The sequence below is a fragment of the Nicotiana tabacum genome, chromosome 4 (assembly GCF_000715075.1).
Source record: "Nicotiana tabacum cultivar K326 chromosome 4, ASM71507v2, whole genome shotgun sequence".
Lineage (NCBI taxonomy): Eukaryota > Viridiplantae > Streptophyta > Magnoliopsida > Solanales > Solanaceae > Nicotiana > Nicotiana tabacum.
This window is the reverse complement of record NC_134083.1, coordinates 77,638,990-77,651,613: the sequence shown is the minus strand read 5'-3', so window position 1 is coordinate 77,651,613 and position 12,624 is coordinate 77,638,990. Positions and strand designations below refer to the sequence as shown.

The 12,624-nt window shown below is 37.9% G+C and overlaps 2 protein-coding genes across 2 annotated transcripts; one reads left to right on the top strand and one right to left on the bottom strand.

Annotated features, from left to right (window-relative positions):
* Nucleotides 1-1,640: 1,640 nt before the first annotated feature.
* On the top strand, nucleotides 1,641-5,293 carry LOC107787986 (uncharacterized). Its single transcript, XM_075251162.1, has 8 exons — nucleotides 1,641-1,799; nucleotides 1,897-2,597; nucleotides 2,681-3,064; nucleotides 3,195-3,257; nucleotides 3,366-3,429; nucleotides 3,517-3,573; nucleotides 4,000-4,711; nucleotides 4,847-5,293. Exons 1-8 carry the CDS (start codon nucleotides 1,641-1,643, stop codon nucleotides 5,044-5,046), a joined length of 2,340 nt encoding a protein of 779 aa, XP_075107263.1. The 3' UTR covers nucleotides 5,047-5,293.
* Nucleotides 5,294-5,576: 283 nt separating this feature from the next.
* LOC107787987 (8-amino-7-oxononanoate synthase) lies at nucleotides 5,577-11,811 on the bottom strand. The gene is made up of 11 exons (XM_075252056.1): nucleotides 11,468-11,811; nucleotides 10,993-11,132; nucleotides 10,787-10,894; nucleotides 9,168-9,406; nucleotides 9,043-9,084; nucleotides 8,675-8,762; nucleotides 7,989-8,122; nucleotides 7,205-7,293; nucleotides 6,471-6,621; nucleotides 6,318-6,386; nucleotides 5,577-5,893 (listed from the first exon to the last, which is right to left on the bottom strand). The coding sequence occupies exons 1-11, from the start codon at nucleotides 11,697-11,699 to the stop codon at nucleotides 5,767-5,769; spliced, it is 1,419 nt and encodes a 472-aa protein (XP_075108157.1). The 5' UTR covers nucleotides 11,700-11,811; the 3' UTR covers nucleotides 5,577-5,766.
* Nucleotides 11,812-12,624: the final 813 nt, after the last annotated feature.

The following is a 12,624-nucleotide window of genomic DNA, read 5'->3' as shown; positions in this document are numbered from 1 at the left end:
TGTGTGTGTATAGACGGGGATGGATATATGGCAGTTAGGGTTTCTTCATTTTTTATGCTGTAAATTTTTTTCCAAGAAACCATCTTGGTTTTTTTTTCTCGGGAAAGAAAAATGGAGTACTCTAGGGTGTTCGAAATTGCAACCATTTCATGTGTTGATTCTCTTTAGTAAACTAAAATCTCCCAAAAAAAACAAAAAAATCACAACTTCCTCTCTTTTTTTCGTCTTGCTTTGATATGAATATAAAAGTTCATGAATCATGCATTTATTTGCGATTTCCGTGTAGGACTGATCAAGCAGCAGTTTAGTCAAAAGGCATCAGTGCTTGCACTGCTTGTGTATGGATGAATATTATATAAATATACAAATATTCAGTTGGCGTATACAGAAGAGCATGAGAGTGTTGAAATGTACGGACACTGAGCATGAATATTAGCAGTTCATGTCTGAGTATTTATCCGTATGAGTGTTTTTGCTCTTTTTGCTTTTGAGCCGCTATATTTAATGCAATACTATTCACGGAACTGATCATTTCTGGGGGAAAACCCTAATGGCAGCTCAACAGTACTTCTCCACTTTTCTTTTGATTTCTGTTTTACCCAGATAGATTGTCATTTTCAACTTTTTGAAATCTAACCCCAAAAAATCCAACTTTTTATGCAAATCGTTATCGTTAAACACATAATTAATAAGTATGTTCTTTGCTTTGTTTGCCTACAGATTATGGCAACAATGGAAACTTACTACAGAAAAAGATCCAAAAAAGCCATTCAAGCCAACCTCGTAAGCACTCTCTCTCTATATATATACGCTTTTTCTCTCTCTAAATAGGTGCACTACTTCAGGCAAGGAGGTGGTTTTTTATCAGAAAATCAGTATCTGAAAGTTTCCTTTTTCTGTTATGCTATTCTTTGGCTTCATTAAATGTGAGTCCTTTACACGCGCCTTTAACATATTGTTATGATCAAATGCACGCGCCACATTAATGGCATTTTTACTTGAGCAGTAGCTTTCAATACGAGTGCGTGCATGTATTGTGTTTTCCTGCAAAAAGACAAAAAGAAATCTGCTTGATAATGATGATGGCGATTGCTAAATAACCCGCATGAGTGGGGCGAAAGAAACACTTATTATACAAATACTAATTAGATTATGCATATGTTAATATAATATTCTAAGTGATCATAGTGTATATAATAAACTCGTGTTTGAGTATATTCTGTGACATATTTGAAGAAAAGAGAGAGAGAGAGAGTACGTGCATATATATTGTACTAGTCTGATCAGAAAGGATAATGGTGGTAGTGGGTGTTCATCTTTTGTAATACAGCTTTATTGTATATACATACAGGAAATGGATAACCTGAAAGGGCAAAAGCAAAGCAGTGTCGCCTGCGCAGACACTCCAGCTTTGGCCAGACATGACAACCAACCTCTTCTGCCCACATCTGATCGCTGTACCCTAAAACGCAATGGTACTCACTCACTCACTCTCTTTCTGCAGTAGTTGTACTGTATTTTAACCTCATATGAATCAATTTCTTAAACCCCCATTTCGGCATTTGTTTTTGTGTAGTAGTATCTATATATCTAATAAGTAAGCTTTTGGGTTTTCAAAAGTAGCTTAAGTTTCTGGGAAAATGTATTCTTATTATGATCCTTTTCTTTGCTTTTCAGCAGACCATGAAATTCTGCAGAATGCAAAGATGAATATTGAGATGGGTTCTATCTACGAGATTGATCATTTATATTTGCCTCCTAGGACCCCAGTTCAACTCAAGTCCATCCGAGTTGCTATGGTGAGAAAATCCTGATGTTATAGTACAAAAATTATTTTCTGGTTCTAAAGTTTAACGTAGACTAATTAATTAACCCAAATATGCTTTGATTTTTCAGGTGAGCGAGAGAACTGTATTGAATGTGGCAGTGAGGTACCCGAGCATGCAGTCACTACAAACATACTTCAGCAATAGCAAACGAGAAATGTATCCAGCTTTTGATGAGAAGTTCGTAATGGGAACAGCTCTGGCTAGTAAAGTGCTTCTTCGTCAAGTTCCTTCTCAGGAGTTTGCCGAGAAGAAACATCTTCATAGCTTCTGGTTAGTCAACTATACTACTTTGGGCGCTGTTCCTGCTGCAAAGAATGGCATCTGCTTGTCTCAGCTTAAGGTCAATGGGATGGTTACTTGGGGAATACGCCGGCAGGTCAAGTTTCTTGGGAGACACGAAGACCAAAGCAACAACACCAAGTCTTCTTCCAGCTTTGTTCAAGGAGAAGAAATTCCAAAACTGAAAACACCAGAAAAATCTGAAGAAGATGAAGAGGAGGAAGAGGACGACGAGGAGGAAGATGAAATTGATGGTGAATCAGTAAAGCAAAAAGATGAAGAAGCAGAAGAGGAAGATGATGAGGAAGCTGTAACAGAAAAGACTAACAAGAATCTAAAGAGAAAGAGGTATAGCTTTAGAACAACTACAGTAAAGAAAAAGGCAAAGACAACAAGGGGTCCCGAGAAGAAAAATAAGATTAAGAAGAAAAACAAATGCAGGGTTTTGTCAGTATACAAAGACCCCAAAGACCGTTGGTCTGCTGAGAGGTAATTAAATACTTTATATGTATTGCAGGTTCAGAAGGGGAAAAAAAGACCCCTGAATCATTTCCCTTTTCAAATGTGTTCAGGTACGAGTTGGCGGAGAAAAACTTAATGGAGGTGATGAAGGCAAAGGGAGCAATGGCTAATAACCCTATTATAAGGCCAGAGTTGAGAGCAGAGGCGCGGAAGCGCATTGGAGATACGGGCCTGCTGGATCATCTGCTCAAGCACTTGGCCGGTAAGATTGCACCTGGAGGAACTGAACGTTTTCGCCGCAGGCACAATGCTGAGGGAGCAATGGAGTATTGGCTGGAGAGTGCTGACTTAGTTAACATCAGGAAGGAGGCTGGTGTTAATGATCCTTATTGGATTCCCCCACCTGGTTGGAAGCTTGGAGACTCCCCCATTCAACACCCTATTTGTGCTCAGGAATTCAAGCACCTGAAAGATGAGATTTTTGTACTCAAAAGGTACTTAACAGAAAATTCTTCACTAGCTTTTCAATGTGCAAATGTCTATGTAACAGGAAAAAGTTGAAGTTGTTCTATGATTGTTCATGTGGAGCACTGAGGGTTTTGTTATGACTGTTATCATAATCAGAGACTGGGAGGAGATGGTGAGTTCCAAGGAACAGTTGGAAGAAGAAGTTGGAAGGCTGAAAAGGTAAATACAGTACTTATGATTACTGTAATTCAAAGTTTTTGTGTTGGTGAAATATAATTTATGGTTGTGTTAATATGTTCTTCTTTTCTTTTTTTTTTGTTTGAGCAGAAGGATTGAGGAGCTTGAATTCAAGAAGAAGCAAAGCCAAGCTATTGAGGCTTCAAAGACAATGGTAACGTATTAATTTCTAAAAGACGATAGTAGTTTATCATTCCTAACCCGTGTGATAATTACACTTCATGTTCCTTTTTTGTGGCAGGAAAAATACAAGAAGCAATTAATGATGACCACTTCAGATTTTATGGCCAAAATGGAGGTATTCTAATCAACTAACAAACGTTCTTGAATAAATTCTAGTCCTCCGCTTTTTTTTAAGTTAGTATTGGACCCCCAAAGTCCAAATTGGTCAAATTGGAGCCATGCTATTGCTTTGCATGTAGCCACATGAATGCTTGGAATTAATTAGATGCCACTAACACTTTCACCTTGTGCTTCGAATAACAATTGAGATACCCAACTTATATTCATTTCTCTAATCCATCAAACATGCATTATTTCCCCTCTCTGGTTAATTCTCTGAGTTTTTATGTTTCTTGTTAGGAGTGACTGGGAATGTAGGTTGAGGCTAATGGCTTGACTGGTTAGGAAGTAGATGCATATTACTGTAGCATGTACTATGATATGTAATAATAACTACTGTTTGGACTGGTAATTAAAATGGGTGCTCTGGTTATGAATACAGGAAAAGTGTCTGGGCCTAGTGTCTAAACTGGAAGAAAAAGAAAAGTCAATCTCCGCATTAATGTTGTCGACAGAAGGAAAGAAAAAGCAAGTGGAACCAGAGAAACAGGGAGTGCAAGAGGTAGTAACAGTGGAGGAAAAGAAGAGATCAAAAGCAGCTGATGATGATCAGAGCAAGGAGCTAATAGCAGTTGACCCCAAGCTGAAAGCAGCAACAAAAGCACAAAAAACTACTCCAACAGCTGAGGAAAAAGCTGCCAAGATACAAAGGCTTAAGAGTGGTTTCAGGATCTGCAAGCCCCAGGGTAGTTTCCTCTGGCCAAACATGGTTCGCAACAACAAGAACAATGGTGGCAACATGTCCAATCAGGTTATGGTCCAGGTTGAAGATGTTCATATGGTCCCTACACCACCCTCAGTCTCTTCTTCCACTGCCATAACAGCTCCTTCACTGCTGCCTTACTACCAGCAGGATAAGCAGCAGCCAGTTTCCCCTGTCAAGCCTGTTCCTGAAAGACGAGCTGTCACTGTTACTGTCTCCACCATCTCTAGTGAAACTCGCTATGAAGCTGGGGATAACAATTACTCTACTAGCAACAAGACAACCACTCTGATCAACTTAAATGATGTCCCTTTTAGCACTGGTGAAGTATTTCGGCAAGCCCCAACATCAAGGCAAACTATAACCACAACTACTGTCATGCCTCATGTGAGTATACCATCCTCTCTCTTCAATGCTAAATTACTTGCATTTTAGTGAAATCTTTATGTTGCAGAAAGGACTTAATAATTGATTGCCACCTTCTCTATGTATGTATTCAAGTCATTGCCCTCTCCGGTTCATGGAGACAAGATGAGTAAACCATGGCAAGCTTCAAGAGATGACAGGGCTAGCCAGGTTGCCATGAGTGAGAAGGACTCAGGTCAGCAACAAGCAAGCAAATGCTGCTCTTCTTCAGCCACATCCTTGCCCCAGGGTGCTGCAAGTTGGTTAGTTCTGGCTACTCCAAGCAACACTGATGCCTCAGATGAGTCCATCATTGAATGAGAAATTGGTAACTGGTTCATATTTAGGGGAACTACATAGGGTATAGTATCTAGACTATTATTAGGTCCTTTTGTTTCCAAGGGTATATAAGTTGAAGATTCTGCTTTTTTTGCCTTGTTTTGCTTTTGCTATGGATGCTGTTATTCTAATGGTATTGGTAGGAATCTGTGTATCTTTCTGTTTTGCTGGTCACTTGGGTTGAACCGGTAGATGAAGTATGTAAATCTGCATGGAAGGAAATATACTCCAGCATTTAATATCCAACCTCAGAGTTAAAGTTGAAGAAATATATGTTTCGAGTTCAACTGACACTTGACAAAATGATACTATGATTTTTATGGCATTATATTTTCATTTAAACCAGAAAGTTGCTGAGAACAGATTTTTTATTTAAACCAGCAAGTGGCTGAGAACAGACTTCGTACCCTTCATCAATTGGGTGCCAAAATTATTACTTATTGAACTTCATTAACTGCTAGATTTCATCGCCAGAAGGGGCAAAAACCAATGTAAATAATTCACGATTTCACTTACAGAAGGCGGCATCGTTTTCATTAATTGCAGCTCGTATTTACTGTACGAAAATTAGACCTGCTAAATTACTATAGAATGCTAAGAACATTACAAGTCACTCTTGTGCAGATGTCTTCATTAATTGCATTTCATACTAAAATCCACTCTTCTAAATAAGCAAATGCATCGAAAAACAAATAAATATAATTAGAGTCGGGCATTCCAGCTTGCGCAGTAGAATCCGATCTCACTGAAGTTGACACATTGAGACAGCGCTGCTATGAGCTTTCTTATATCATCCAATGTGTGAGCTGCACTCAGTGTTATCCTTAACCTGAGGAAAGGGGAGTAGGCAAGAGAGAATTTGAGTTCAGAGAAAATGAGAAAAGAAAGTAAAAATTAATGAACCTATTGTATGTGTAGGATAATATTCTGAAACTGCTTAACAAGTAAAAGCCCAAGATAAGCCACTGTCAGAAAAAACAAATCAAGCAAGGTGCACTTGATGACCAAAAACATCATAAAAGCATGTCAAAATTGAAACCAGCTTCATTCAAAGTTCCTCGAAAACAAAGAGGAAATGCAAGAAAACCAACCCAAAATTCTACACATAGCCAAGTACGAGACGCCCCAACACTAAAATTGCAGACTATAAAGAAAGTAATGTAATATATAATTATCATGCAGATGAAGGTGTGAAAAAATCATCAGGAGTCATCACAACTTCAGAGAGAGAGAGAGATACATCAGCGACAAACCTGCATGAGTTAGGAGCCACTGTTGGGGGTCTTATTGCAGTTATGTGAAAGCCAAGTTGCAAAAGATGCCTGTTAAGAAATGAATGAGACAGTTATGAACAAATTAAGAGAGACCGCGCTGGACAAAGAGAGATGGACAGTAAGAAAGGTAACCTGCTAGATTGCAGAGCCGTCGCTTCATTTCCCACAATAAGGGAGATGATAGGACTTGTAATGGGAATTCCTGTTAAATCACGGAAATCTTGCACCCTATTCCAAATAGCTCTTCTACGCCACATCTCCTTTTTTGCCACAACAACAGCAGCTGCATACGTTACATCATTAACAATGTATAAGTAAGCCGCAATAAGCTCGCAGTTCGAAAATTATGTCCAGTCTCCATCCTAACACAGTTCAGTTTTCCAGCTCACACTTATTTTTAATAGGCCATATTTCCTTTGCATTTTTTTCATCTAGGATAAGGAAAAAAATTGTCCATAAATATGAGATTGAGAAAGAGAATATTTCACTTAAGTGCCAGATAAGGCTATCCATTTCTTGCACCTTATCAGTCGATGAAGATGGAACGAAGACCATGAGAGACCAGGGTTCGAATTACACCAGAGAAAAAAAAGGGTGATTTCTTCTCTTCTATCTAAGATTTGGTGGGAAGAGTTACTCGGTACTTGTGGGAGGATTAAGGTAAGACAAGATAGTTGAGGTGCATGCAAACTGGACCGACACCACCATTATTTAAGTGAAAAAGAAGGAAGGAAAAGGCAGGAAGGAACGAAGGAGAAACTCCCCACTTCTCTCAGTTATGAGATACAAAAACAAATACTGTCATTTATAAAATGGCCTCAAATAAGAGCAATAACTAAATTTTTCATTCTGATAAGTAGATTTACCATGGGAAGCAGCAATTACAGGCACCGGGGTAGAAGTTGAAAATATGAAAGAGCGGCCTCTTGATTGTATCAATTGCTTCCATTTCTTGCTGTTCATTTAGCATTTCAACCCCAAAAAATAGAAGAATTGTAAATAATAACTTCTGATTGAAAATAATGGTCAATATGACTATCTAATATGTACCTAGTAGTCCAATTTTTTTAATAACCGAGAGATCCCCCGAGGCTAGTGTGTCCATAAAGCTATTGTGGCTCACAACAATCAATTTGACTTTCAAAAAGGTGGGCAGTGTGGCCATAATCAAATTTCTTTCTTTTTTCAAACAAAGGCGGCTATCATTGGATTGTTCAATATATATGTGCTGTTGTTTGAGGGAAATATTCCACATGTAATAGGAAGAAAAGCTAATACAGCAGACCAGGTATTGCCTTTTGCAAGGATAAATATCTTCAACTCAAACTTCAGGGATAGAGAACCAGATCTAAACCCAGAGTTTTATGGATGATTCGCACAAATAAAGGTAAGCAAAATCAATCTTCTACATAGGACTGGTTCAAGTTCTCATGAAGCGAGACTGGCACCAAAGTGTCATTCAACTGTCAACTGGTTTCAATGTTGGGACTCTCAGCAGTACATAAAATATTTTGCTCCTAAATGCAAGTCTCAGGTCCATTGAACAAATTAATCAACAGAAGATAAGAACTATAAATCCAATCAGTACTCGATAATTTTAAATCAGAGAGCATATGTATCAAGCTTCCTCTGTTCTTTCAATACTTTTACCTGCATGCTATGAATCCACCATGGCAACCTGCAGCCTTGCTCAGAGTACCTAGGCAAATGTCCACATCACTTTCACAATTGAACAACTCAGCGGCCCCACCACCAGTTTCACCACAAACAAATGTTGCATGAGCCTACGAGTGAGAGGGAAAGAAGAACTAAATTCTGTCACAATTAATTAAGCTATCATAGCAACCCAATTTAACTATACAAGTAGAAAAATGCAGTTCACTGCCACAAATGATCACATGAACAGGATTTAGGGAGAAAGTAAATGAACATGGAGACTGACTTTAATTTATTTTATTTTTATATCTGAGACCCCCAGGCTAGTGGTGCCTGGTCCGAAACTCGACGGATAACGGGGCCGCCCCTCTATCCTTCTCCAGTTAAATTCCAAGCGGGTTTGATTCCGCGACGTAACGCCTAACCCACGCATCACACATTATGTGATTACCGCTACAAAGACCCGGGGGTGAAATTTTAATCATCATTTACTTTGTAAAATGGTTCCACTAAAATATGCACTAGATTTATGTATAGAGGAAGGAAACTTTAATGTCTAAAGCTGTGGTGAGATTAGAGTAACAAAATAAAGTGACAGGTGTTGGCATCAGAAGCTTTGAAACTTGCATCATCAAATTGATAAAATGACAGACTTTTGTATCAGGTGCTTTGGAACTTACATCATCAATTGCCAACAAAAATCCATGCTTCTTACGAAGCTTCACAAGCTCAAGCATTGGGGCAAAGTCTCCATCCATACTAAATAAGCTGGTAATAAGAACAAACGTGAGGATTCATCAAATATTCCTACAACTACTTTTATCAATCACTGCATCATCTCTGCACCGTAAAAGATATCATACAAATAACTCAATCAAAGAGAAGCAATTCTCTATGCACATTACGACTTCAGCACCGCCATAACTCCTTCGTTCTTTTATCTCAGCTTTTGTGTTTACTGTTTTGTCTTTCTTTTTCATTGTAGATTTCTTGGATGATGCCAGAACAAATGAAATTGATAGAGATTGAAACTTTAATCGATACTAACCTGTCAGTAATGACAACTTTTCTCTTCATTGTACAATTTGTTCTGTTAAAACACAAACACACAATTAGTCAAAGAGACAATAACATCAAAGGAAGGTAGAAAAATAAAATAAAATAAGAACATACAATAGCTCATTAAGATGGCGCATGTCGCAATGCCGGTAGACAAAAACAGCTATGCTCTTTTGTTTCTCTGCTAGGCGTATACCATCAATAATTGATGCATGATTCAGGGCATCAGAAAAGACAGCAACCCTTGCATTTACTGAAGGTTGACCTCCACTAGCTAAGAGCATACTGACATTGCCTACAGCAGTCATAAAAGCCATGTTGGCTGAAAAGCCTGTGGGACAAAGAAGGCAATCCTAATATGAAATTAGAGGAAGAATGCATCAGTTTATATCAGTGATTCCCCTAAAAGGTGCAGATTCCCGCATCATACTCTTCGGCAGTAAGACTCAAAGCCAATTTTGAATTTTTTTTATGAAGAGCAAATTTTAGAAATTATCAGCCAGTTAAAATGATTCCAAGGGGTTTTCTCATTTTAATATGTATTCTGTAGTCAGATGGTTTCTGCATAAGTTATTTCTCTTCTACATTCTACAAAGCCTCCAGAGGCAAGAAACTTCCATGACTATATCAACACCATAACTGAAACCATTGTTGATTTTCTCTCTAACTCAAACGATTGTTCATTCTCTCTCTCTCTCTCTCTCCCCCTCCCTCCCTCCCTCCCTCTCTCTCTCTCTCAAACAAACCACGTTTAGTTAAATACATAGCAGCTGCAGCATCAACTACATTGGAAGCATTATAGATTTGACATTTTAACCTACAGAAAGATTATTCAAATCCTGCAACTACCAAAATCAAAAACCTAGCATCAGTTAGTCACTAAGAATAAGCAATCAGCTTCCAACCATGAGAATTTGGATCTGTTTGAGAAATTTCTGTGGAATTTATTTGCTATTATGAGAATGTTGATTGGTATAAATAATAATGGCTGTGGAGGTTGAGTCCAAAGGTATTACTACATTTCTTTCCTGCCAGCTCAAAGAGATCCACATTTTAGCAGTTGAAAGGAAAGAGACAGCTGTTTAGTGGTTAAGTCCAAGGGAAATCAAAGAATATCAGTGGATAAGCATTTTTCTCATTTATTGTTGAAGCAAGGAATACACTCATAAGATGGAAAGAAGAAGATGTAATTATTGAACCATGGCGAAGGTACGGATAAAGTATGGTAAATTGACTTCTTTGATGGGGAAAATCCCCAACCCGCACACAAAATGTAGATGTTCATTTCCTGTTGTATTTTTTTTTTTTTGTGTGTGTATATTTATTTATGAGTAAAATTAGAAGTATGAAAAAGATCATTAAAAATAGACTTTGGACATGACATCCTCCATCAATCTGGTTGATTTCAACATCAATATGAAGATAACAAAAACATTTGATTAATTGATAAGCTAAGGGGAACGTGTGTCATACTGTTATACCAACTCCACATTACTCTAACATGAATGCTTCATATAAACAAACATATGGGTTTCTATATACCCCGATGCAGCATTATAGGCCCTAAGTTCTAGTACCATAAGGAAAAGATAATTAGGAGAGTAACGTGAGATGCCAACTCATTTCACACTTCCAATGCCCACAATTATTCACAGTGTATTTATATTTGGTTTCCATTTAAGCAAGTTCATTACTCGAAACTTAAGACAATTATCAAAGAAATAAGTGAATACCTCCTTGCTTTTCAACTCCGCCAAGGATGACTCTAGCTGTCGATGATAATTTGTATAACCACATATTAGTGCAGAACCTCTTGGACCCATTCCATGCCTTTGAACTGCCTGAACACAAAAATTATAACAAATTAGCTAATAGGGAGCATTTAGTATCAGCCAAAAATCATTAATATATGCAAAGTTGAAGAGGCATAATTAGATGCCTGTGTTGCAGCCTTGATAATTGTAGGATGCGAACTCAAGCCCAGATAATCATTTCCGGAGAATAAAATTAACTTCTTGAATGTTCCAGCACTTGCCCCTACTTCAGTATCCGCCACACCGTTGCAACCAAGCTCATCTCCTACAAGGCAATTTTAAAGAAAATAGTGAAGACAACATTTCAACTTCGTAGAATACCCGACGGAAGAGAATAACAGCATAAGCATATGTATCATTCTTTTCTGGGCCAGTGGCAGATTCATTCTGTTCTTAAGCTACTATATTCAGCCTATGTGACTAGAATTTACAGCATTCTAAAGCTGCTACCTAGGTCGTTATTTCCAAATTTAGCAACAAAAAAAAGCGAAACTTTTCGCCGGCGATTACGCGGTAAGTGAAACTACCAACAAGAGAAGACTAAAATTGAAGTCGAAAAAGAAATTGATAAAAACGAAATGGAGCAAAAATAACCCGCACCAGAACTGGGAATGTCTTGCAACCATTTATGGTACGTAGTTTCTGAAATCTGAACTTCCACTGTGCCTCTATCCCATTGGCGTAATTCATCGAAAATTCCGAAGTCGTCGGCATTAGAAGGGCTTAACATGTTTGAATCCTTGGATAGATGAATGGGTCTAAGAGAACGGCGGAGTTTACGCGACTCCAGTTTCTGCAGTGCCAACTCAACCCATTCGTCCCATGAGTTCATCTTCCTTCGCGGGCGAGCAATGGCAGCGGCAGTTGTACTGAACCCCGGCCCGATAGGGAAATCACTAGCTGTTGGTTTTTGTGAAATGTTGTGGTGGAATGGTAATTTTATTCAGTTTGATTATATTGATTTCACGAGTTATTACTAACTTTTTTTTTTCTCAATTGTAATAAGGCGGCATTTGCTTGTGAAACTCTTTTTAAGTTTTTTCCGAGAAACAAATTCTAAATTTTAGGAAATGTTTTTCTCTAAGAAAATATATTCTAGAGTTTAGTTATTTTAAAGGTAAAAGGTCCAAAATTATTTCTTTACTGTGTAATCCATTATACTTTTCGTCCAAATTTATTCTATCGTTAATAAAATTTGCATAATTGACCATAACCCTAACGGATCTACACCGTGGCAGTTGAAGCTCTCAATTTTCTCCATATGTCAGCAGCTCCAACCCAACCCCTCTCTAATATTATGCATTTGAATAATTGACCCAAAAAACGTTCCCATTTCCCGTACAATCTCCTTACCCCACCCCCTAAAAATAAAATCTTTTCCCAACACTTTTTCATTTTTTTTTTCATTCTTTCTCTTTACCTTTTCCATTGCAGAGATTATAACTCCACCAAAATGAAATCTAGTCTTCTTCTCCCATTAACAAATGATCATTGTTGAAAAATTAGGGTTCACCAAAGGAATCACAATTGAAGACCTTCAATATGTCAACAATGGTATTCTGCAATAATGGCTCTTGAAACCCACTACGATATATTCTTCGGATGTCTAAAAATTTCGAATTTCACTTAGATTAGTTGATTATTTATGGAGGAGATCGACTAGGTGTTGTCGTTTTGAGCTTAATGTCGTGAATCAAACACTAATTTCGTGGATTTGAGTAAAAAATACTTGAACTATATTTTTTTGGTCGTCGAAA